The following is a 23256-nucleotide window of genomic DNA, read 5'->3' as shown; positions in this document are numbered from 1 at the left end:
ACCAGAGCTTCCAGCTCAGAGACTCTCCTCCACTGACCCTCACTGAGTCACAGCTTAGTGTAGGGGCAGCTTCAGAGAACATGAGACCACTGTTCTCCAGAGGGCATTGTTAAACTGGTGCTCTCACAAACAAAGGAAGCTTTAAGGCCACTGACACAGGATTCTGCAGTCTGGCAATTGAAACATTAAACATTCAAAACACAGTCAACAAGCAGTGGATATTTGTTACTAACGTAATTTAGCGGTAAATTATAGTTGAATTTGTGATTGTTGGCAGAGCAGCTGTCTGCAAAGGCCAGGGCTGGGAGGGGAGGAAAACGTAAAGAGTGAGCTCTGACAGAACAGAGGGTCCCTTTCGTGGGACAAATGGTGGGCAGATGGCTGCTCAACACTGCTGATGTCCCCTGGATCAGATTTTAACACCATCTCCTAACCTAGGAGATGAAAATCTGATCCCCTAAAAAGCAGGAAGTTAATGAGGCAAGTCAAATACCTAGCCACCACAGAGCAAGCACCCCACATCCCCAGGCTTCCAGAAAACAAGCATCAGAAAACCCAATGTCACAGCCTTCATTAGTATTTCTGTGCAACTGTAATTAGCAAAAGAGAAGCAGCCCTGGCCATTCCTCATACTCGTAGACCTCCCTGGAGACCCTCCGCCATCTCACAAGCTCATTTATTTTTAATTGCAGAAGACTTAAGCACACATTTTGAAGCAGAGTTGAGGATAATTTAGGTTTTTTCTCAAAAAATACCCAAACATTCTTTCTGTACTGCACAGTGTTCACTGTGGTATAGAGACATTTCCTTTGCTCTCCTGCTCTGTAACTGAAAACAAGAAATATAGTAACACAGAAAATAGCCTTAAATATATATGTGTGTATATATATATATATATATATACACACACACACAGAGACACAGAACACGAGGAGTAATTTTCCAAACATGCTCCAAAGGGAAAAAAGGACTGAAAAGTCATGCTAACACAATCACCTTCACTCTAGCACTGTTTATTTAGACTATTTTAATTTTTGCTAAACTTCTATGGAAAGGACAGTAACTCATCACCACAGCACAGAGATGTTATAGTTTGTTACTAATCTGTCTGCCATCCAATACCTCCTCTGGCTAATACAGAAGTCCCCCACCCATGAAAAGTTTAAATTTAAAATTTCAACTAGGAACATTGTGAGCAACCAGAAGCAAACAGCTGTAAAAAAATAGCAGGAAAGGGCTTTAGCATTTCTCAAAGTACCTACTATGTTCTAAACATTCCTCGTTGCTGAACAAGAGACTTCCTAAGTAAGATGGGAGGGGGGTAAGAGGACAGTGAGAAAAAGGATAGGAGTGCCTTAATTATCACAGCAGATACAGAAAAGAGTCAAGATTAACTATAAAAATTATATAATACAGAACATGGGCAAGTGGACTCTTAAACAGGGATGTTTCCCATCTGAAACTGAAAAACGTGTTCTTTTTATCAAAGTTGGGAGCAGGCTGACTTTGAGTGCTACAGAGGTGCTTGAAAGCAGAGATATATAGACAGCTGAGATACAAGACACAGGCATTTGATAAGACAAAGGGAAAGATGTCACTGTCAGCAGGCCACATGGGAGCATCCAGGAAAACAATAGTCATAGCTACCAACAGAATCCTTTGAATCAAAGGACTTCTGTCAAACCAAAATAATCTCCCTGCCAACATTTCCCAAGATGCGGGTTTGCTGTAATAAAGAGAAATCTTCCTGTGGTGTATGACTGTAATCCTTGACCTGAGCACACTCCTCCTCCAGAGCATCTTCTCCGGCTCTCGGGGCAGAAAGTGTATGTATAATTCCAGATATCCTATATTATTGTACAACACCAGAAAGTTGAATTACCTTGTGTGATGCTAGCATCCTTTTTTTGCCCACATGAAGAATTTAAACACAGGGGACAAGAAGTAGTATTTTAAGAGGAAGCAGATTCACGCCCCTGTGCATGAACTTTCTCCTGCATGCACCATTTTGCACAGCAAAACTTCTGCTCTGGTAAACCTGATCTGATCTGGTCACTTAAACCCCAGGTACTACAGGAAAAGACCTCCTGTCATTCACACTTCAGACTTGACAAGACTCACCTTCAACATTTAAGTCAGAAACAGGTCTTTTTAGCAAAGCCACTAGTTCTGTCATTGTTTTCAGCAGTATATGAACAAGGTAGACATATTATTTTGAGAAACAGTAAAGGGAATAGTAGGTTTTTAAAGCTAAATCTAGTATTACATAGCATCATTTTTTTTGATACACCTGAAATATTTAAAGGAAATTCAGGATGGATCCAGAATTAAGATTTGTGAATAGACTGGACAATGAATAAACACTTCAGAAAACAGTAAAAAAAGTTATACTAGTTTTAAAGAGTTTAGTGTTAACTGTATCTAGAGTAACACGCCTATTTAAGATGATATTGATGTTAGCAAGCACTTATCAATTAACTGAGAAACCATTCTGAAGGAGACTTTTTAATCTATTAGTATTTTAATCTTGCATTGAGCACTTCATACTTGAAAAAACTAGTCTACTTGACTCCAAGAATACTTCCTGTACCAGATTAGAAAAAAATTAATTAAAACAAGAAGCAAGTCATTCACATAGTATATAAACAAGATCAAGTACTAAGATTATTAAAGCCTTACAGTAAAGCAAGTACTATGAGGCAGAACGCAAACAGCCATTAAGAACTACAGAAGCAGCAGTACTTTTTATATTTGCCATTATGTGGTTTGTTCCCAAGTCATGTCCCTCACCATGGAATTCTACAGTGAAAAGCATTTGGAAATAAACAAGTTGTTTGAAGAACTGTTCTGACAGAAGCGTTAAAATTAAGTTTCTAGTTATGAAACAGACATGACCTACACCAAGTCCCATCACTAACAAAAACATCCCACTGCCTAGGTTCTAAGGTATTAACCAATGCATATGACCCTGCACAGACAATTTATGGAAGTTTTTCAAGTTGACATGAAGGAATGAGTCCAAATTTATTTTAGGGAAGATTTAAGTCCTCTTAACAGTTGTTTAGTCCAGTTTTAAGTGTAGCTGTTACTAGCTTTAAGAACCAAACATGTTGTTTGTGGTTGCTTTTTTTACAGCAAGACAGAAACACTGCATATTTAGAATGAAAAAAAAATTTACATTTTATTGGAATACCAATACATTAACCATGTTTTTGCAGATAGTCTTCCTCCTTTAAGCATGGTAACATCCAAATGATTGTCAACTTAACACCAAGTGGCAGCTGTCCCCTGCTTATGAGCTGCTTCACTGCCTGTACATCCTTTTGGTTGCTATAAATTGGACTATCCACTTTAGTAGGCCATACCTCCAAGCCAATAGATAAAAGGAACAGACTCTTCTGAACCCACTCTAAGCATTTCCACAGCATTCACCATATATTTATCTATTAAGGTTAAGAAGCCTAAAAAATAAAGACAAACGCCCTCATGGTGCAGCTTTATCACACTGTCAGTTTAACCCAGCAAGAACATGTGCAACCATTAAAATAAGCTCAGTGCAGTAACTTAAAATAGTTTCACATGCCAGCACAAATAACAGTTTGCTAAGAGAGCAAACAATAGCCAGAGCTGGCTGATTGAGTGGCATGTATGTGTGAGAAACCAGGCTCTTTTCAATTTCACAACCTAAATGTATTTAATGTGTTTTCTGTATTTGCATCAAGTCTGTTCAGAAGCCTAAGTAAAGTAGAAGTAAAAGAACTACAAGTTTAATTTAGCTGTCTATTAGTATAAAAGGCAGTTTGTTCCATGCAAATACAGCAAAGAACTAATGTATTTGCTTTGTTTTGCATTTTAACATAATTACCAACTTTGTTCTAAAACACCAGACCTTACTTGGAAGGGCTGTCTGGGGTAGTAAGGGGACAGAAATTAGTTCAGACTCCTGAACGCCTTTTTTGAACTCAAACCCTTAGAAACACCAATCTGTGTCCTTTGACATACTATTTATTACTTCTTTGGTTACTCTTTGATTCTGCCCCATTCCTTTAGCAAAAAGCTACAGAATCATGTACAAGCAAACAGCTATAGCTAAGCAGACAGCAGGGTGTTCCCCAAAAATTATGGATATGTGACCGAAATCTACAACTGACTGACTTCAACTCTTAGTTTCATACACACTATCTCTGAGGAGGATGGGTGGAAAAGGGAGGAGTAGTGGGGAGGCCCATACAGGAATGAGGAACAGGAAAAATGCGATCACTTTATCAGAGCCAATCCCTTTCCAAGGTTTATATATATGTACTTTGTAGAAAATAGTCGATATAAAGGGGAAAAAACCCAACCACCACCTACTTTTCTGATCAAGTCTCCTCTGAAACCATTGGGGCTGGAGTTTATCGACTGAGACAGAGCTTGAAGAGTTGTCTTACAAACTACCACCAAGCAGAACTCAAAGCACATGAAACTATGCTGGTGGTTTAACTTAACGTTAAAGTAATAGTTGTAAACGTATTCACGACAGGGGCTTAGTATCCCCGCATCTTCAAGGCTGTCATGACAGTGAACTGCTCAGCCACGTGCCCCTTCGCTTTCCACAAGTATCGTCGCACACTTGTTTAATTAACCACCCCTCCGACACGTCCGTGGGGTGGTGGTGCTCCAGCTTCCCGTACGCTCTCCCCCTACGTGCCGGAAAAACCTCCCCAGGATCATCTCCGGCCCGCGGGGCTGCCGTCCGCCCCAGCCCCGCACACCCCGCCAGCGGCCGCCACCTCCGCACTGGGGGCTCCGACGGGGATTTCCAGCGAACGCGCCCGGGAAGCCTCCCGATGGCCTCCCCTTCCCTTCCCCGGGAGAGCCCCCCGCCCGCTGCCCTCCGACGTGGCCAAGCCGGCAGCAGGAAGGGCGAGCGGCGGCGCTGCGAGACCCGCGGCGAGGCTGCACCGCCCGGCCGCCGCCGCCCTGCGGACGCGTCCCCCGGCGGCCGGGGGCGGAGGTCACCGGTGTCGGGGGGATGGAGCCGGCGGTCCCCGCCCGCACTCACTCACAGGATGCCGGAGCAGGAGGTGCACACGAAGCTGCCCACGGTCATGTCGGTGTAGGTGGGGCCCCGCTGGTCGCAGTCGAAGCACTTGCGGTTGGGCGGGAGGCTGCTCATCTCCCGCAGCAGCTTCAGGTGCTTCTCCTCCTGCTTCCGCTTGGCGCTCGCGGCCATGGCCCCGCCGGCGAGGGACGGCCCGGCACGGCGCCGGGCCCCGCTCACACCCCGGCGGCGGCGGCGCTCCGGGGCTCGGCCGGCGGGAGAGGGGCCGGGCGGGCGGCGGGATGAGGGGAAGACAGGGGAGGAAGGGGCGGGGAGCGCACAACCGGCGCCTGCCTGCGGGCCCGTGCGGGAGCGCGGTGGTCGCTGACGCGGACCGGCGGCCCCGCGAGGGAGGGAGCGGGCGGGGGCCGCGGCTCGGGAGAAGCAGCGGCGACGGCGGCGGCACCGGGCCCGGGGCGGCGGAATGACGAGCCCAGGCGGAACCTGCGCGACACCTTTATGAGCTCAGCGAGGAGATGGCGGCGGCGGCGGAGCCCTGCGCGCCCGCCGGCTGCAGCGCCACCTGGCGCCTGGGAGGACGCACTACATCCCCTCCCTCACACCGCGACCCCGGCCCGGGGCGGCGCCTGCGGCGGGGCCGAGTCACCCCGCGTGACCCGGCTGGGAGCGGGGAGAGGGCCGGGAGGTCAGTCCTGTGGAGAATCCCAATGGAAAAGTATCAGTAGAAAGGGAGCGCATTTAGACTTGTCTCGGGGAGGAGGGGATCGCGTCCCCGCTCAGCGGGGTGCTCGGGGCGGGCTGTTCCCGCACACAGCGGGGTGGGCGCCTGGCAGTCCCCGCCGCCCCTCAGCCCCCTGTGGGCTCAGGCCGGCTGGGGAGAGCGGGAGGTGCTCCGTGAAAGAATGAGCACCTGCCTCGTCCCCGCCCCAGCGCTGCCCGTATCCCTCTGTGTCCCAAAAGACTGGAAACTGAGTCACGGAGCGTGGCGAGGGAGGAGACGCTCCGGTCCCGTCAGGGGCTTTATTCCCGTCCCAGATCGGGTGCCCGGGGGTCCTGGCGGCGGGGATCACCCGGGGGACGGGCTGGTGGCCCAGGTTCCTTGAGGATCGTCAGTGCGGATTGCAGCGAGCAGCGGATTTGTGGGGAGAACACCCCACGGGGTCTGGCTTTCTTGGGACAGAGGTGAGAAATCAACAGTTTTCCTCTGGGAATTTGGTGCCCGGCTGGCCGTTCCCCCATCAGGGGAGAGAACAGAGCCAGCAGTCACGTACAGCTGGTACCCGACAGGAAACCTCAGTCAGCCCCCTCATCTACAAAATACGTGTTTGTTCCGCACGAAGTTGCCTAAAGGAATACTTTTCAACAGTGTGCGAAATCAATGTAAAAAAAAAGTCAGTGCACTTAATATTTTAGTGATTTCATTTACAAAACACTCCAGCAATGCTATGTATGATTAAAATCTTTTAAGGTTTAATGATTCCCAATGCAATGTATTTAGGGTCAAGTTTTGTGCCCCTCACATCAGTACACATAGGAGCAATATCTGATCCACTGTATTTTCCTCATAGTTTTAGTTAAAAAATCTAGGACTAGGTGTTCAGCATCAGTAGTCCAGTAATCTGTTCTTCCTCCTCTTACTCCTCTGGATGTGATAATTTACATGAGCTAACCAACCAGCTCTACGTTTTAAACACAGAAAGCAATATTCTAATTTTTTTTCTGGTATGGATAGCAGGAGCAGGTCAAAGTGAAAAATAAACATCACTAAATAATCACCACTGCTTAAGTAGCATTCCTAAGAATAAACAGGAAATATTTCCAGTCTTATAAGGACCAAATTCTCACTGCTTCCTCTAATTTTTCATTTCACAATGAAATGCTGACATTCTTGTTATTCACAAGGTTTCATTTCTTTTGCCTTTTACGAAACATGCTAACATTGTGCCTTTGCCAATGACCTCAATTACCTAAAGCAGATGACCTAAATTTAGAAAAAAAAAAAACCCTGAAGGTCAAAAAACAAGTTTGTTTTTTTTCTTTCCTGGAAAATCCTTTGGAGAGCAGTGATTGGCCACACACCTGCTGCAGCAGAGAGTTGCTTCATGCAGCCAGGTTTTGTTTCAACCAGAGTCAAAGGTGGTTTGTAACTGAAGCTGGAACATGCAGCTTCGACTGCTCGTGTCACGACTGTACTCACGTGAATGTCACACAGGAACAGCTGCTAATAAAAACGACATCACTGTCATTGACATTGTCATTGTCAGTAAAATGTGGAACTGAGCTCTCAGGGAAAATCCTAGCACTGTAAGTCAATCAGAAAAATCAGTAGGAATCTTATGGCTCCAATTTGTTTTGTGATGAAACAGTTATGTTGTTATTTTGGTGTTTGATAAGCCTGTTGAACCAAGATAGGCTTACATTAATAGATGAATTACCTGTGTTACCATTACTGTGTTTTAGAAACAACTTTTCATAAATACCAACCTTCTCCATTCTGTATCTTATAGAGCAAATTCACCCCAGGAAACTACAAAAATGAGACTTCGGGGATGTGTGAGGATACAGTGTGTAACAAATGAGATCTGTGAGGTTCAGGTTTTCCTAGACTCTGTGTGTACACCTGCTCCAAACCTTGGGTTCCTACAATCAAGTATCTAAATCTTACCCTCGTGTTTCCCATAGGAACCAGTGCCTAAGGAATACAAGGCCCTATGTACAACTGTGTGTAACACTTTTAACACATATAGATCTAAAAACTGGCTACAGTAACTTAAAGCCCTGTTTCGCCTCCCCACAAGCAATAACATAACTTGTGCTCCTCTTCCACTCCCGTTTTTTCTACTTTTTGCTGCTCACAGCTAGCATTGATTCCCTCAAAGCAGCTGGCCTGTCCTTCCTCTAAATCACTGAAGGAAAATATCCACAAATAATACACATTAATAAAAATACTTCAGTTTTACTCCTTGATTTTCTTTTTCACTATATGTTTTTCTGTTTCTCTACTCTAGAAGCCAAATTTCCTTTCCTGCAGCTTCTCTCTCCAAATTTGTTCTTTATTCTCTCCTTCTAATGACTTCTGCAGTTGAAAATATATTGGCCAGCTGTTTATTCCAGAAGTGCTTAATCCCTGCTGCACCTGCTACATCTTTTAGCATTAAAATTAATTTCTTAACAAGAGGTAAAACAATTACTTTTTATACTTGCAACATTTCTCTTTACATAAGAAACAGAATTTAATATTCCAGTCGTGGATAATAATATCTGAAAGATGTTGCTTCAGTAAGCTCTTAAATATGGGCCAATGGGGTATAAATTATAATATACAAAAACATAATCTAGAGGATTTATTGTCAGGACTAAAAGAAACAAGAGTCTAAGAATGTACATTTGGGAGATGAATAAGATGTTCTCTGTTTGCCACTAGGATTGAGGTCAATAATATCCACTTTAAAGCAATTAACCCAGCAGGATAAGTGACGTGAAAATTATCATGCTGAAAGGCTAATGGGCTATTAAATCCATCTTGCTTCACCACTGATGGGCATACAGAATTAATCCTGGGATTAGGTATATCGGATTGGTGGTAAACTGCTACCTCAATACTTGTATATGAAGGGTTTTCTGAAAATGCTAGGAAAGAACACAGCCAGAATGTTCACTGATATGCTCTATTCAAGGTTCAGTCCACTGAGCATAAATTAGTGTGTCTGTGCCTAGCCTTACTCAAGCAGTAGCTTTTTATTAATGAATAGATACATATTGGGAAGCGATCAGAACAAGGGAAAGTCATAGTAACGGTTATATAAATCATACAGCCTGTTGACAGTTATTTAAATCTGGACAATTCAATGCAAGAATATGGTCAGACAAATATGATTGAATTACAACATTATCTTTACTTGCAATGCCATTTCCCTTGGACATTTCCCACTCACTGCTATGACATTAACATTGTAAAAAAAGGTAAATGATGGAAAGCCATGCCTTTACTCTTAACAGCTGTGAATAAGGAACTGACCTCACAATAAACAGGAAGGAACAGTCACATCAGCTTGGGATGTTTGTAATGAACAAGTTAGTGGTCTGTATTTTTTAATGTCATCTTTTATTTGTGTGACATACACCTAATTCATTTGGAGTAATACAGGATAGGAAATTGAGTCACCATATGAGTTTCTTCCTGCTTTCTAGATTGGCCAGTGATGTCAAAAGGTTATCAATATTTCAACCTTACCCCTTTATTTGACACAGTTCTTGAATTTCCATCATGCCTTAAGTGCACAAGATCATGTTCCAGTTTGTAGTCACAGACTAGGCAGTGGAAAGAACATGTCTATATACAGTTGCAGTGAAGGCAAAATATCTGTCATAGGAATATCTTGTATGCAAGGCAAATGCATTTAATTTTTAAGTTCATCTTTACATTTATTTTTAGATAATATGACAATGTTTCTGTTACTGTTTTTTGTTTTGTATTGGTTTCTCATTAATCTATAAAACCCTATATAGGGTTATAAAATATAAAATTATGTAAAATCTATAAACAGTTGAATTATGCTTTATAAGCTGTCACAGAAATTTTGGTAAAATTATTGTTTTGTGCGTCCTTTCATAGGAACGTGCCAGAGGAGAGTGGAACACTTTAAACCACTGAGTATATTCATATTTGATCTCGTAACAGCTATAGAAATATAATGGTAAGTCATACAATATTTCTCATTTGCTGGAGCATCCTGCGGGAATGTTTGCACTATACATTTGCACTATACAAGGCAGCCCGGAGCCTATGGATAGAAGAAAGAAGTTGTGGAACTGATGTGGGCAAAATGAGAAGAATGCAAAAAAAAAAAAAAAAAAACCAGCTTTAGGAGACAGATGTGAAAGACAGAACTCGATGGTGACAAGGAGACAGCTAAAGTCTTCATCTCTTTTGGTTCTAAATTAGAAGAGGGAGAGAAAGAATCTAAACAGACATCTAAACCCCAACAGCTTCTGTAGTATTTGGCTACATGAAGTACTAAACCAGGAAATGTTCTCCCAACTCTCTGAGCAGGAACAACTTAATTTTCACATTAAAGTTTAAAGACTTAAGTTATTTCTTGACCTATAAATGAGATTTGTGTTTAAAGCCCAATGTATTTTGAAGTTCAATTCTTCAGTACCTTTTCCACTTGATGGTGAGCATTTCCTGCCTGTTTTCTGTAAAACTCCCATGGGAGTGAGGAGAGGCCTTTGTTGCTTTCCACTAATGAATCTAAATTATTGATTAGTCAGTCTAATTTGTGGAAGCGGCTATTGGTTAGTGCTTCTCTTCAAAGTGCCTTAGATTGGGCAAAAAAAATACAGGTAATTTCTCAAAGATCTTCAGTGAGGGAAAGAATATTAAGATAGAAGAAACAGCATATGCAGCCAGTGTTCTTTTATTTGCCCACATTTAAAAAAAAAATCACATATTCTCCTTCATACTTCCCTAGAATGTTATTTCAATAAACATTACTTGACATCTGATTTGGGGAACATTAGAGTAGAATTAACTGTTCTGAGCAGATATCTTTTCGTCCTTATGGCAACCCTGAATCAGTGTCTACAACTGGAGTCTAGAAAACAGTTCTAATTCTCTAAGCTGCCTGATTGTATAAAGAATGAAAAAGGACAAAAAGAAAGAAAAAAGATGCAGTCACAGTTCCCAAGACAAGACACAAAATACCTGTCATGCACTGCATCATCTGAAACAGAGATTGTAAATCTGTGACTCCAATGTAGTAATGTTTGAGTCTTGCATGATAAACAAAGTTTTGTATACTCCACTGCCCAAATCAATGAATATAACAAGTATCAGAATAGCTAAACATCATGAAAACATCCATTTAGACTTGAAATGGGGTGAAAAAAAACACTATCTGCGTAAAAAATGAAGAAGGACATAAAAGAAGGAAATACAGGAAATACAGTTTTTAGATGTCAAATGTTCAACTAGAAGAATACAGAAGATAATCTGTGTCATGTGAATATGGGAAAACTAATTATTTCAGTCTCCCCATTTATGAAAGAGAATACAATTACAAAAGGAAAACATTCTATGAACTTTACTGTAATGTTTCTCACTATTTTATTTAAAAATCTGAGATGTTGTCACCAAGATTTTTTCCATTAATCTTTAAGAATTTGTCTCATTCAAACTGCAGAGAGAAGGGCTTTATGACTGGTAGCAATAACAGATAAAAGTAAAAGCACTAACAAGATACACTACAGACAAAAAGATCCCCCAGAGAATGTAGCACAGGCTCCTGCAGCTGCAGTGAGTGGATATGGATAATTCGTGGTGGCTGCAAATACCCTCATAGGGATGGTTTGCTGCAGGAGAAGCCTAATCTCAATCCATACATGGGAAAAATAATGCTACACCTGGTAATGTTTTAGCACTTTCTCTCCATGTCATTTTCTTCAGAAGCACAAACAAAAACCTTCAAATTTTTGTTTAGAGTAACTGCTTTAACAAGAAAAATGAAACCCCTGACATTTAGGCCTCTTGTACCTTCTCCTGTGCAGCAAGAGCACCTGCAGTGTCTTGCCTTGAACTGGGTTTAACACTGCAAGCCATACTTGTAGTTACAAACAGCTGTAAAAAAATTAAGATTTCTTTCAAGAATGCATTCTCTGTTGAAGTGGCAATGACAGACATGTCTCTTGGAAACAATGTGTGGGAATTTCAGCTGAGAAAGTTGATTTTGAAAGCATTTGTCAATTAGAAAAACTCTTTTTTAACTAAGAGATAAAAAAGAGAAATGCTTATCTTCATGTGACTTAACCAAAATGTCTTGACATGAAAAAGAACGATTTTTCATTACGTGACAGGAATATTTAATACTTACTAATTACATGCTTAAATAAATTTTAAACAAACTAAAAAACAACACAACAAAAACCCAATAATGAAACAACCACCAGAAACAAATGAAAAATCAATGGCATGTTGTGCATAGTAACATTCCATGGACTGTTTTGAAAATGGGAAAATTGGTGGGGAGAAGGAACCTGACAGTTAACAAATCATTACAAATAAGGAAACAAAAATATTACAGAAATTGTTATGGAAGCATAGTATTTCTTATAAAATAGGACTTTTAATGAAGCCTCTTGTAATTGTTAGAGTTTGTAACCCTGTTTGAATAATTTTTTTTAGATCTCTCTTCTCAGTTTACCCCGACTTTCCTAAATTATCACGATCCACTTTATGACTACACAGAGGTTTAACAGCCTGCTTCTCTTTGTATGTGGTTGTTTCAGACCCCACTGCTTTACTAATGAAGGTCCAGCTTTCCAATTGTTCCAGTTTGATGTATTCATACACAGCTTATAAATACTTCTCTGAAACCTTCAGGTCCTTGTTCCCCCCTGCACGTCCCTCTGTGCCTGCAGATATCTGCCCTGCTGCCATGGGAACACGTGCAGGCAGGAGATAGAGGAGATGGAGGAGCTTTGTGCATTGCTGCACACTACAGCTTTGCTGATTAGGAATGTAAACACTCAAAACTGAAGGAATTTAACCAAATGAACAATTAAAGAGAAAGGTTTCATAGTAATTATTGAAAAGTTTTCATTGATACTGACCTAGGCATTTACCAGGGTAAACTAATTTTACATTCCTGGACAGAGATCACTGTTCAAACCCACCTGCCTAAAGCCTGCCTTAGCTCCTTCTGTATTTTCTTGCTCTGAAGCACCTTGTGTTTTGTTTCTTTACTGCAGCCTCACAGCATTGCCAGGCAATACCCACAATTGCCCTTGGTGCTCTAGACAGCCAGTGTCATCCTTTTGTATAATGAAATCCAAATAAACATTTGTCACAGCTCTTTGGAATAACATCTTCATGTTAAACGATGTATTGTTATGCTTCAAAACTGAAAATTATCTTGAAGCATAAAATTATTCCTTGCAGGTTTCAAAAATTAGCTAGTAAGAGTCAGATAACTCAGCAGTGTGTACTGTCACTAGCAACAAATCCTTTCTGCAACAAGGGGGATTTTCACTAAAGGAAAATTTTGAAGCTTATTCCAAATTTTATCAAACTTTGTTTTTTTTTGTTGTTATAATTTAATCGCTGATGTTTTTGGTTACTAGGAAATTATGAGTATAGTACTCCAATTAAGAAAGAAAAATGTTCAAACTTATTTTTAAATACCCTATTTTTATATATGAGATCAACCAAATTCAACCTGATCCATGATCATCTCCTAAACACTTGATCTTACAGCTGAGCTTGCAGTGGTCAGTTGAAATAATCAAGGAACTAACTGGTTTGAAAGAAAACTTTCAAAGAAATAAATTGTGAAATAAATGACCTAATTCTGAAACCTGGGAATAATCAACCATTTGCTACTGATCTAGATTTCCATGAACTTCAGCAGTCAGGCCTGCTGGTCATGCAGCAGAGAGCCTGAATCAAGGAAATCCTCACAAACTTCTCTTGGACATCGTGCCTGCAGCCACAGGACACTGTCAAAGCAGATTCGCAGCAGCTGGGAAAAAAATGTGCAGGGCTGTGGGTCTTGAAGTGAAACTGGATGGGTGTGGGCATCTAAGTTCCTTCTAAAGTAATCATAGCAGCAGTAGAAGCAATAATGAATTGCCATGGGGTGATCTGCTAAGTGTCAATATGAATGTCATCCTTTTTTTTCTTCTCCAATTGTTGTCTCATTGCCTGATGGCCACAGGTTGTTGAAAACTGCCTGACTGAAAACATGCTGAAATAGCATAACATGATGTTTGAGACAGAAATTAAATATTTAACATATATTTTTACTGCAAAAAGAACATGAAAGGAAACTGAACTATGCTCTCATAAACAGAAAGTGACAGGGGAATCATTCAAATCTAAACCCATCATCTTCCTAGCAAAGCAAACCTAATCAAATTATAAAAGTAGCTCTTCCAAGCTCATTGCCACAGTGGTTGCTCGATCAGAAAGTCTGTGTAATGGAATAGGAAACCTTCAGACACACTTTTAGATTAAGCAACTGTGTTTTTCCTGATGGAGTATAAAGAAAAAAAAAATTATAAACATTTCCAGTTCCCATCACTTGAAAGTAAAGAGAATAATTTCCATTAACATTCAACTAGCTCAACTAATGAAGCCATTTTCTCTCTGGACTTTTTTCCTTCTTAAACATTCTCTGATATTGGACTCATTTTCATAAATTGTTTAGTTCTGTTGTCAACCCAAACCCTGATATTTTTGCCAGTAACTTAGAGGATAAAGCTATGCCTCCTAGTGCTACTGAAATAACCACTAAAGTAACTGCATTTCTTTATTTAATCACCGGAACTTTTAGACAAATTCTTGCCCTCTGGTGGTGGGAATGCTTCCCCTGGTTAATCCTCCTCTGACATAACTTATTCTGGGACACTTCCTTAGTTTCAACAGTATTTTCTTAATTTTGCAGAACTCCCTCTGTGCAGGAGATATTTCACAAGAACAGGTTTCAGAATGCTATCTCTGAACTCAAATTACTCTGAATTTTCTCTCAGGTTTAGGTCTACTATGGGCAGTGGTGCTCCACCCATGTGTCTCCTTCAGTCTCAAGGAAAGCACACTGATTTTTTACTCCACTTGGCTTCATTGTTTGAATAGCAATATCCCCTGCATTACCTCAGAGATATTAATCCCAAATCTGAATATGCCCCCACAAATCCACTGTCTCAGCATGGCAGTGGGTCTGTCCTCACTACCTGCTGTGTGGCATCATTCTCTAGAAATGGTCAAATAAATGAGAGCAGAACATTTTAAAACTTCAAAACTTCTTAACTTCAGAAACTCATCTCCTATATCAGTCACAAGTATTTAATTGCTCCCTTCTCTAAGGGTGAAAAATTGCCAGGGGCACTTTTCCTTACCGCCCAAGTGCATGGCACGGCCTACAAAAAGCCACACATACACTGGCATTGACAAACTGAAGATTTGATTCAATACTTGGCTAAATATGTGGGAATCGTGAAACTATGGAACCTCTTGCCAGAAGCAAAGGACTACAGCTCACCATTGTCTCCTGAAACAATTTGCATTAAACAGTGTTAATGTTCTCTGAAGGTAGATATTGAAACATTGTTTCAGAATGTTTTTGGGGTTTTTTTTTGCAAGTTTCAAATTTTTAGCATTCAGAAATGCTACATAAACATTGGCCAGGTAATTTAAATTACTATTGAAAAGAACATTTTTGATAGAAACACCTACCTACTGATTCAATTCATTTTGGTTTCCTATATAAAGTAACAAAATTAGGTGCTTTAAACCAAAATGGCGCCTTCAGGACAAAGAGTACTAAACTAAAAAGGTCAGGTAACAACTAATCTAAAAGTTACTCAAGTTAGAAAAACAAATGTTGCTCTGATTTATACAAGCATCCCAGACTAATTAAGAGAAAACACTGAACTGCAGAGCTATTGAGATGCCCCTTAAAGGGGAGCTCTTAAGCACCTTCAAAACTCAATGAAATTTTAATCTTAGTGGAATTAAATGCAAAATTCCTCCAACATCAATAAAATCAAGATTTCTTCTGATAAAGAACATTGGTATAAGTGAGTACAACTGGCAATGAACAGTTGCAGAGGTAAAGAATAAATTTTAATTTCCATATCAGAAAAGTAAGGTTCTGTAATTGTCCCCAGATCGAGCAACAGGAGCAAAAAGATTTAATGTATCCAAAATAAACATTTGATTATAAACCTGTAAGTTCAAGAGCACAGTGCCCAGCACAGCTGCCACAGACTGGCAGAAACATTACACTTATTACACAGAAATATAAAGGGATGATAATATTTACCTTCTCCCTAGAGCTAACCTTTTCCCAAAGAAGAGCAGATGTTTTTAAGTGCACCACAAAGAGCTACATTGCAGTGTGCCTGTGATTTAGTAATCACCAAGAGCCTTCAATAGTGCTCTGATTCTGTCACACAGAACAGCTGTTCCCACTCTGCAGCCTCAAACTACCACAGGGGCTATTTACTGACCAACTGGTGAGCACTGGATCTTTAGTTTTTTAGTCAAGCTGAAATGGGAAAAATACAAAACTAGTGTCATTACATCTGGGGAATTGATTTGGAAAGATAAAACCAATCTGTCCTTATTGAGAAGTGTTTGCTTCTTGACACTAAATGCATCTCTCAATACTAAACTTCAAAGCTCTGATGTAAGAGAACCCAAGTAGTTCAGAGCCTCTTTAAAGTTACGGCAGCACTCAGTAAAGTTAAGGACAAGGAAAAGTAGGGCACTTCTTATGTTCCTGTACTGCATCATTCCCTCCCTCTGCCCTGTAAAACACAATGACAACACACCTTTTGATGTTTTGAATTCTTCATGACTTTGTATGGCATCATAACACCAGAGCACCTAATCTAAATTTTTGATTTATCATAAAACCCAAGAGATTGTTATAAGAAATAAAAAATAAATGTCATTAACCAGTAAAAGCTTTTACTTTTCACCAGCAATTTCAAACTCTGAATTAACACAGAGATAATTATGAAATGATTGTGTTTTCATCTCCTTTAAGTCACAGCAACAATTAACACAGTTATTCCTGGACTTTTTTTTTTTTTTATTAAGAGAAAATTGCAGAAAAACATCTGGTATTGTAACCAGAAGCTGCAGTTGAAAGCAAGGAGACAGAACAGGGTGATCAGTCTCATCACTGAACTGCTGAGACACAGGAGCAAAGGCACAGACTGAGAACAGAAGCAACTGAAAACAGTGCATGAAAGCATATTAAGAAGTTTTTCTCCAATTACTTATCTGGTACCAATAGAATAGAACTTCTCTTACCTTTCTCAAAATACAATTGCTTTTACAACACTTAGAAAAAAAGAAAAAAAACAAAGGATGTGGATGACAGAAACAGAGTAATGTCGCCGCTGAAGATAAATAGATCACACGGACACAGGTGTGGTGAAAAGAAGAGAAAGTTTATTTTTCCTCCCAGGATTTATAGGCTTTTGACCACGGCCAGGGATTGGATGGTCAGGATAACACTTTCTCACTGCAGTGGCCATGAGAGATGCCCATCACAAGACGTGTAACAGAAAGAATGTACACATATCTATGTTTACAGTTACTGTCCTGGGAAAGTCCTTAGAAAACTATGTTAGCAAGCTCAGAAGCTGAGTTTTCAGGGCGACAGAGTAATCCAAGACCATTCACACACTGGATTTATCTAACATTTGGAGAAACAGCAAGTCTAGGTTACTAGTGTTTCCTACTGTTTAGTGGAAAAAATGTAGTTTTTGTAACAATAATCAAGTTCTTTAATGGGTTGCAAGAATAAACTGTCCTGATTCCTTTCTGTCAGTCATTATTGACACTCTGCTCAGTTGTCTCTCTGAAAGAGAAATAAAACATGATTACAAAAGGAACAACCACAGGGAGACATAAATGCACTCGTACTCAGCACCAGTGCAAGCAGGTCACAAAGCACTTTCAGACAAAACTGCCATGGAATATCATGAACAATGTTTCTGAGCTGCCATTTTCACCACACTTTGTAGGTCAGACAAATCTTTTAATTATGCTATGGTTTATGGCTACTGATTCAAAAAACAAGGCAAAAGGTTAGCAATCCAAAGTATGTAAATTGTAATACACTAGTACAGCTGTAAATCCTGAAATATATGTTGAGTGTCAGAACTTAAAGCACAGATACCACATAAAATGCTTTTCCAACCTTTAGAAACTTGAAAATAGGACACGCATTCTTATAAAAACTCCTTTTTCAGTCATACTTCTATCAAAACCCGGTCCTTTCTTTCCATGTCCCCAAAGTGTCTTTTCATTTGATCTCAATATATTCCATACATGTGCCACACAGTAAATTGATTTGTCTTGCATGCATCACTCAGCTTTAACCAGCACAGTATTCAGTAATTCACTTCTCCTAGGATTTACACCCACATTCCAAACTATAAAGTCAAAGGAAGCAGATCTTAATTGTTTTTAAAGGTAAATCAACTGAAATTTTCTTCTCCATCTCGAAATACATAAATATGTAAATAAAAGCAGTAGCTAACTTCAGCTGTAAAAAACCCACCTTCACTATTGTCCTTTTAAAATAGGTAAAGAGCAACAATCTCTTCTGGAAACTAAAAATAGCAAGAGTAATTTTACCATCTTTTCACATTTTGCTCTTATTCCCCTGGAATATAGTGACCTTATTGGCTTTGCTTATGTAAGTGGTAATAGATTGCCTAGATGGAATTTTTCATTTAACACAAGCAATTTGTATGCATATTTTATGCTGGGCTGATCTTTCTGCCCTCCTTTTTGTATCCAGCTCTCACTCGTGTGACTTCTCAGCCAGAGGCAGCAGGAAAGTCTCACTGCTCTCCAGCTACATCAGTGTTTGACACCGGGTGAGATGCAGGGCACTGAGTGCTGGAGACACTCAGGGGTCACACAGACTCCTCCTGCCTAAGAACCCAAATAAATCTGCTTCCACTGACAGAACTAGCACTCACTGCCACAGCACAGACCTGCCCAGCAGCTTTGGGCCAGGACCTTTGACTGCCAAAGTGTCCTTCCCTAAATGGATCTGGTGGGCCAAAGGCAAAGGATGTGTTGCCATGGGCAGCACTATCAAACTTGGATGAATGGCTACTGACCTGATTCTCCCCCTCCTTTTAGTGAAGGCACATTCAGTTACCTGCTGTCTTCCTCTACAATGAGTGCTCATAATGGCATAAAGTGGGAAACACTTCCTGAATAACTGTTCTACCTCCAGCCTCTTCCTTGCAGGGCTCAGACAAGTTTGTAATAGACTCTCACTCATTTTTTAAGAAAATTATTCCAAAAGATCTGCAGTTCTCACACATCTGTTGCCCTCTGGTAGGCATGCTGAGTTTCTATGATATTTAACAGAAACGTCACGCAGGTACCCAAGTTATTCCTAAATGTCTGTCCATGCACTTTGAGTTACACTAAAACAGCTACAGATGCTGCAAACAAAACTAACCCTGGTTTCACCGAATCTAATACTCCAGTCATGGGACTGCTTAATTGAAAGTACATGGACTAAACAGGAGAAGTACCAAGAAGAGAAAAAACCAAAAAGCTTATCTTACATCCTATCATGAAATCATGTTCTCCAATTTCTTTAGGTTCAGGCCTTCATGATCCTTATTTTCACTTATTCCTCATTTTGAAATGCAGGCATTTTTATAAATTTTAAGCATCTTTCAGAGTGTGCTCCAACAACAGAAACCAATGTGCATGGCAAACAAAATTTGGATTAAAGCAGTGAGACCTCAGAAGTTTGAATCCCCAAGAGTGTCAGGATCATCATCACACCTGATGTTTTCACAAGGTGAAGGATACCTCAATCCAGATACAATCCAAAGGCTGATGTTACGTACATTAATTCAACTCAGCTTACTAACAATCCTCTCCAAACAATCTCCAAGGAAGTATTCATGAAAGCTGTTTCTCTACAGTGAGACTTTGTCACAGGTCATTAAACATCATTAAAAATGGTCTCCTGTGATGTACAGAAAAAACTTCTCAGCCAAAAGGCAAAAATTCAGATTAAGAGTATTTTTGTTACATTTAGGAAAATGAGCAAACATTAAACATTGTGCAAAAGAAAAATGCTTTATTTAACACCATATATGATTTAGAAGTTTCAAGCTTGAAGACCAAAAAAATGAACTGTATTTTGCTTTTCCAAATACACCTATATTCAGCATGGAAGCCATTGATTTTTAAGATACACCAGAAATGTCTTTCAGCATCTAGTTACTGCTGACTGCCTTTTCAGCTGCCAGTTCTTGTTTGGGTTTTGAGTAATCCCAAGGTCTCCTGTTCTCTGTGTATCCATAGAGCTTCCGCAGTGCCACGCGTGCAGCCTCCTCCTCTGCAGCCAGCAGTGTTTCACCAGGGCCTTCAGCTAAAATCTTCTTATCACTTGGGGGAAAAAAAACAAAGTTACAACCATTTCCATCATGAAACCCTGAGCACTGCTGTGTACCATGAATAAAACAGACTGTTTTTTTCTCCAGTGTCTGTGAACACTGATTTCTATATACATACAATGGAAACATTTCTGTTGGTCTTTCCTGCAAAGATAAGAAATTGTATATTCTGCAATGGAAACTCAGATCAGAAATGTGTCCATTCCCTGAAAGAACACCACTCTGTTCATCTAGGTTCCTAACATAGCACTGATTCTTTACAGCACTTAATTTGCTAGCCCTGATAAAAATGTGCAAATTCGTTACTCTGGTTAGCTTAAACAGGAACTGAAGTGCTTTTTCTTTTCTCCTATGTGCTATCTTTTCTCTTCCCCTGGTAAGGAGGCATTTCAAACTGCTTCAAAAGGACTGACAGAGAAGCTTTCTCTGTTATGAATGATGTGCCCATGTCTGTTTGACAAACACCTATGGGCACTAAATAGGAGCAGTTCATGAAGGTACACCAGGGATTCCAGAAGAAAAACAATTAAAGTTCCTTTCCTTTTTATAAGATACATCTTAGAAGGTACAGAAACCAAAGCAGGGTAAAGCAGAACAAGTTAAGGCAGCCTTCCCATGAGTTGATCTGCAGCTCCTTTAGGAAAGCAGCAGTGATGTGGATTCTGTCCTGCCCCACAGGAACAATGGGACTGAGACAAGCACTGATCCAACACAAATGAACCAGGGACAACTGGCCCTTCCCAAGTCCTGCCTGGACACAGACACTCCTATGGTCCACTGTACAGTGCTGCTGATTTAAAACTTGAAATCTTCTCTGGAACTTAGAATGAGTCTCTTTTCCATCCCACCTCCTCTGGAGTCTCTTTATGCCTGCCTATGCCCTGGAAACAGCTGTGACCCTTCCAAAGCCATGCAATTATGCTGTTCCCAAAGTTCCTGTGTCAGGTCACTCAGAACGCACCCCAGCTCTTTAGTGCACCCTGTTTAGCCTCTGGAATCCTTAACCAGAGACTGTCTATGTATCAGCATTGTGAGCTATGGCCAGTGCTTAAATGGCTCATTTTATATGTGAGTTACTATCAGGTTTCTTTTCTGGAACAACTTGACCAAAAACCATGTGTAGAAGAGTAAAAGACCATCTTCCCTCCTTCCCTCTCCTCCAATTAAATCCATTTAACTTTAAATTAATATTGCACTAACCAGTACAACCCGACAAAGTAGACTGGCAGAACTGTACTGACTCCCAGCTGCCTGGTAATTCTTGGTTCTGGAGCAGAGATATTCCTCTTGGTCAGCTCTTCCAGAAGTAAGCCCATAGGATTTACAACTTCCCAGATCTCAAACAGGTCTTTTCCAATCAGCTGGGGAATAAAAAAGTCCTAAACAAGAATATTTAGAAGTTACAATTAATGGAGATCCTGGTGTCTCCTAATGAAAATACAGTATGAAGAGATGATAATTGTCGATGAATTACTGAAATGAATGATAAAGTTGCTTCAGTGCCCATCCCAGTGCTCAGAGTCTCTGATTTTGGTTTAGCCACTGCCAGACTTGTGCCCGGGGCAAAGTCAGCCCCAGAGCCAGAGAAGGGACAGCTCCAGCCTGAGGGATGAGCTGTGACAGCAGAGGAGCTGTGACAATACAAGGGAATGTGCAAACCCACAGGTCGTTCACCTGTTAGGATCACTCTCTTGTCTGTAAACAGCTCCTTGCTCTTACAGACACCTCTCAATGGTCTCCTATCAGGAGGAACATTTTAACAAACATTTCTCTATCACAAAACTAAAAATAAGTGAAAAGGATGACTGAAACAATAATAGCTGTTAAAACTACTTTGTCACACTGAATTTCAATATAACATTTTTTATGAAATATCTCCAGGGGCTTGCACTCCTACATGCAAAACCTATGAAATCACCCATTTATATAGAATAGAGTTTTTTAAACTGAAGATATATGAAACCCTACAAGGAATATTTTCATTACATGATAGTATAGTGCATGGAATATAATGCTTTCCCTTTTCAGCAAATATTAATATCACCATCATAAACCAGATGTATGTGATTTTATGTACTTGATCAGCCTTCTTAATGCAAAAAACCCACCAAAATCCCCAACCCCCAAAACCCCAGCTGACCACCACCACCAGATCTCATTGTTAAATTGTCTCATCACAGGTATTATGAAACTTCTGCCAACCTCGCTGGAGGTCTCTGCCCATCCAGATATAAACAAGCTTTTAATGAACTTACCCTGACAAAGATCCCGGTTCTCTCGGGCCCGCTGCTTTCCAGCAGGGCTCCTATCACAGCCAGGAAGGTCCTCTGCAGCACGTCTGGTGGTGCAGGAAAATCCCTGCAAAGCGCCAGGTCCTGTATGGCCAGGTTTTGAGCCACATAAGAGACGAGTTCCTGACTGGTAAGAAAATTAACCAGTGCTTCTATGCCCTTTGCAGGTAGCTCTGGGTAGGCGCCTTCAAAGCACTGCGCCAGGTAAGAGCGGGCGAAGCGCAGCCCTCGCTCCGCCAGTCCGGTGTTGTCCTGGAGCTGAAGAGCGACCGCGTCCTTGTCCAGCCCCAGCTGCCGGCGCCTCGCCTCCTCGCTTTCGATGTAGCAGGGGTTAACAAACGCAGTCTTGAGAAGGTCCAGGGCGAAGTTTTCCTGCACCCGGTGGCTGAAGGCCTGGATCTCCGCGTGGTAATCCCAGTTGGGCTTCTCGGACCTGCGAGGCGGACAGGGAGCCAGCTGAAGCACAGAACGCGTTACCTGCCCCGCGCCTCTCGAAAGGGCATTTATTGATCCTGAATACCAACCCAGTATTTAAATCCCTGGGGTCAGACACTGTCGGTCCGGCATTCCCGTCTGCCTGCCCCGTTCAACCCGGGCTACGCCAACCTGCGGAGCTCAACCCATTCTGCTCCAAAGCGTGATCAGTCCGGGCCCAAACGTTCTGACTTCCCCCTTTTTTGGGGCCGTCGCATCCCTTTTCTTTCCGAGCCCCACCCGCCCCTCCCGCCGCTCACCGCCGCTGTGGAGGCGCCTGCAGCCGCTGCAGCTCCAGGTACGCCCGAAGCCACCGCTTCTTTTCGGGGGGCGGCCCGGTGCTGAGCCCGGTGCCGCGCCCGGTGCCGAGCCCGGTGCCGCGCCCGGCCCCGGCCAGGAGCGGCCGCGCCGCCCTCAGGAGCAGCCGCGCGGCCATGGCGGGTGCGGGCAGGGGCGGCTCCGCCCCGCGGCTTCCGGGCGGAAGCGCTCCCGGCC

At 41.6% G+C, this 23256-nt stretch overlaps 2 protein-coding genes across 25 annotated transcripts in view; both read right to left on the bottom strand.

The window, feature by feature from the left end:
- The window catches only part of AGFG1 (ArfGAP with FG repeats 1), a 46694-nt gene extending 30739 nt beyond the window's left edge, over positions 1 to 15955 (bottom strand). For 15 of the 24 annotated variants that reach the window (XM_086844851.1, XM_086844853.1, XM_086844852.1 and 12 more), the window contains exon 1: positions 5049 to 5512. In XM_086844851.1, coding sequence (XP_086700977.1) covers positions 5049 to 5215 — 167 coding nt within the window. In that variant the 5' untranslated portion in view covers positions 5216 to 5512. Of the gene's footprint in view, positions 1 to 5044; positions 5669 to 15864 lie in introns of those variants that run through there. The other 9 variants (XM_086844864.1, XM_086844874.1, XM_086844854.1 and 6 more) reach the window with 7 other exon arrangements.
- A 1028-nt stretch (positions 15956 to 16983) lies between these two features.
- Positions 16984 to 23230, bottom strand: MRPL44 (mitochondrial ribosomal protein L44). Its single transcript, XM_086844882.1, has 4 exons — positions 23022 to 23230; positions 22252 to 22720; positions 21197 to 21375; positions 16984 to 19988 (listed from the first exon to the last, which is right to left on the bottom strand). The coding sequence occupies exons 1-4, from the start codon at positions 23195 to 23197 to the stop codon at positions 19817 to 19819; spliced, it is 996 nt and encodes a 331-aa protein (XP_086701008.1). The 5' UTR covers positions 23198 to 23230; the 3' UTR covers positions 16984 to 19816.
- Positions 23231 to 23256: the final 26 nt, after the last annotated feature.

Source organism: Cyanistes caeruleus, chromosome 10, assembly GCF_971803275.1.
Source record: "Cyanistes caeruleus chromosome 10, bCyaCae1.hap1.1, whole genome shotgun sequence".
NCBI classification, from domain to species: Eukaryota; Metazoa; Chordata; class Aves; order Passeriformes; family Paridae; genus Cyanistes; species Cyanistes caeruleus.
This window is presented reverse-complemented; position numbering and strand designations above follow the sequence as displayed.

Bases quoted from the DNA above. Each gene is read 5' to 3' on its own strand.
- MRPL44 (XM_086844882.1), bottom strand. From the start codon at position 23,197: ATGGCCGCGCGGCTGCTCCTGAGGGCGGCGCGGCCGCTCCTGGCCGGG. The intron at 21,376-22,251 runs GTAAGTTCATTA...ATTCTTGTTTAG, and splicing joins GAACCGGGATCTTTGTCAGG to GACTTTTTTATTCCCCAGCT. The intron at 19,989-21,196 runs GTTAGTGCAATA...TTTTCCCCCAAG, and splicing joins TACTTTGTCGGGTTGTACTG to TGATAAGAAGATTTTAGCTG.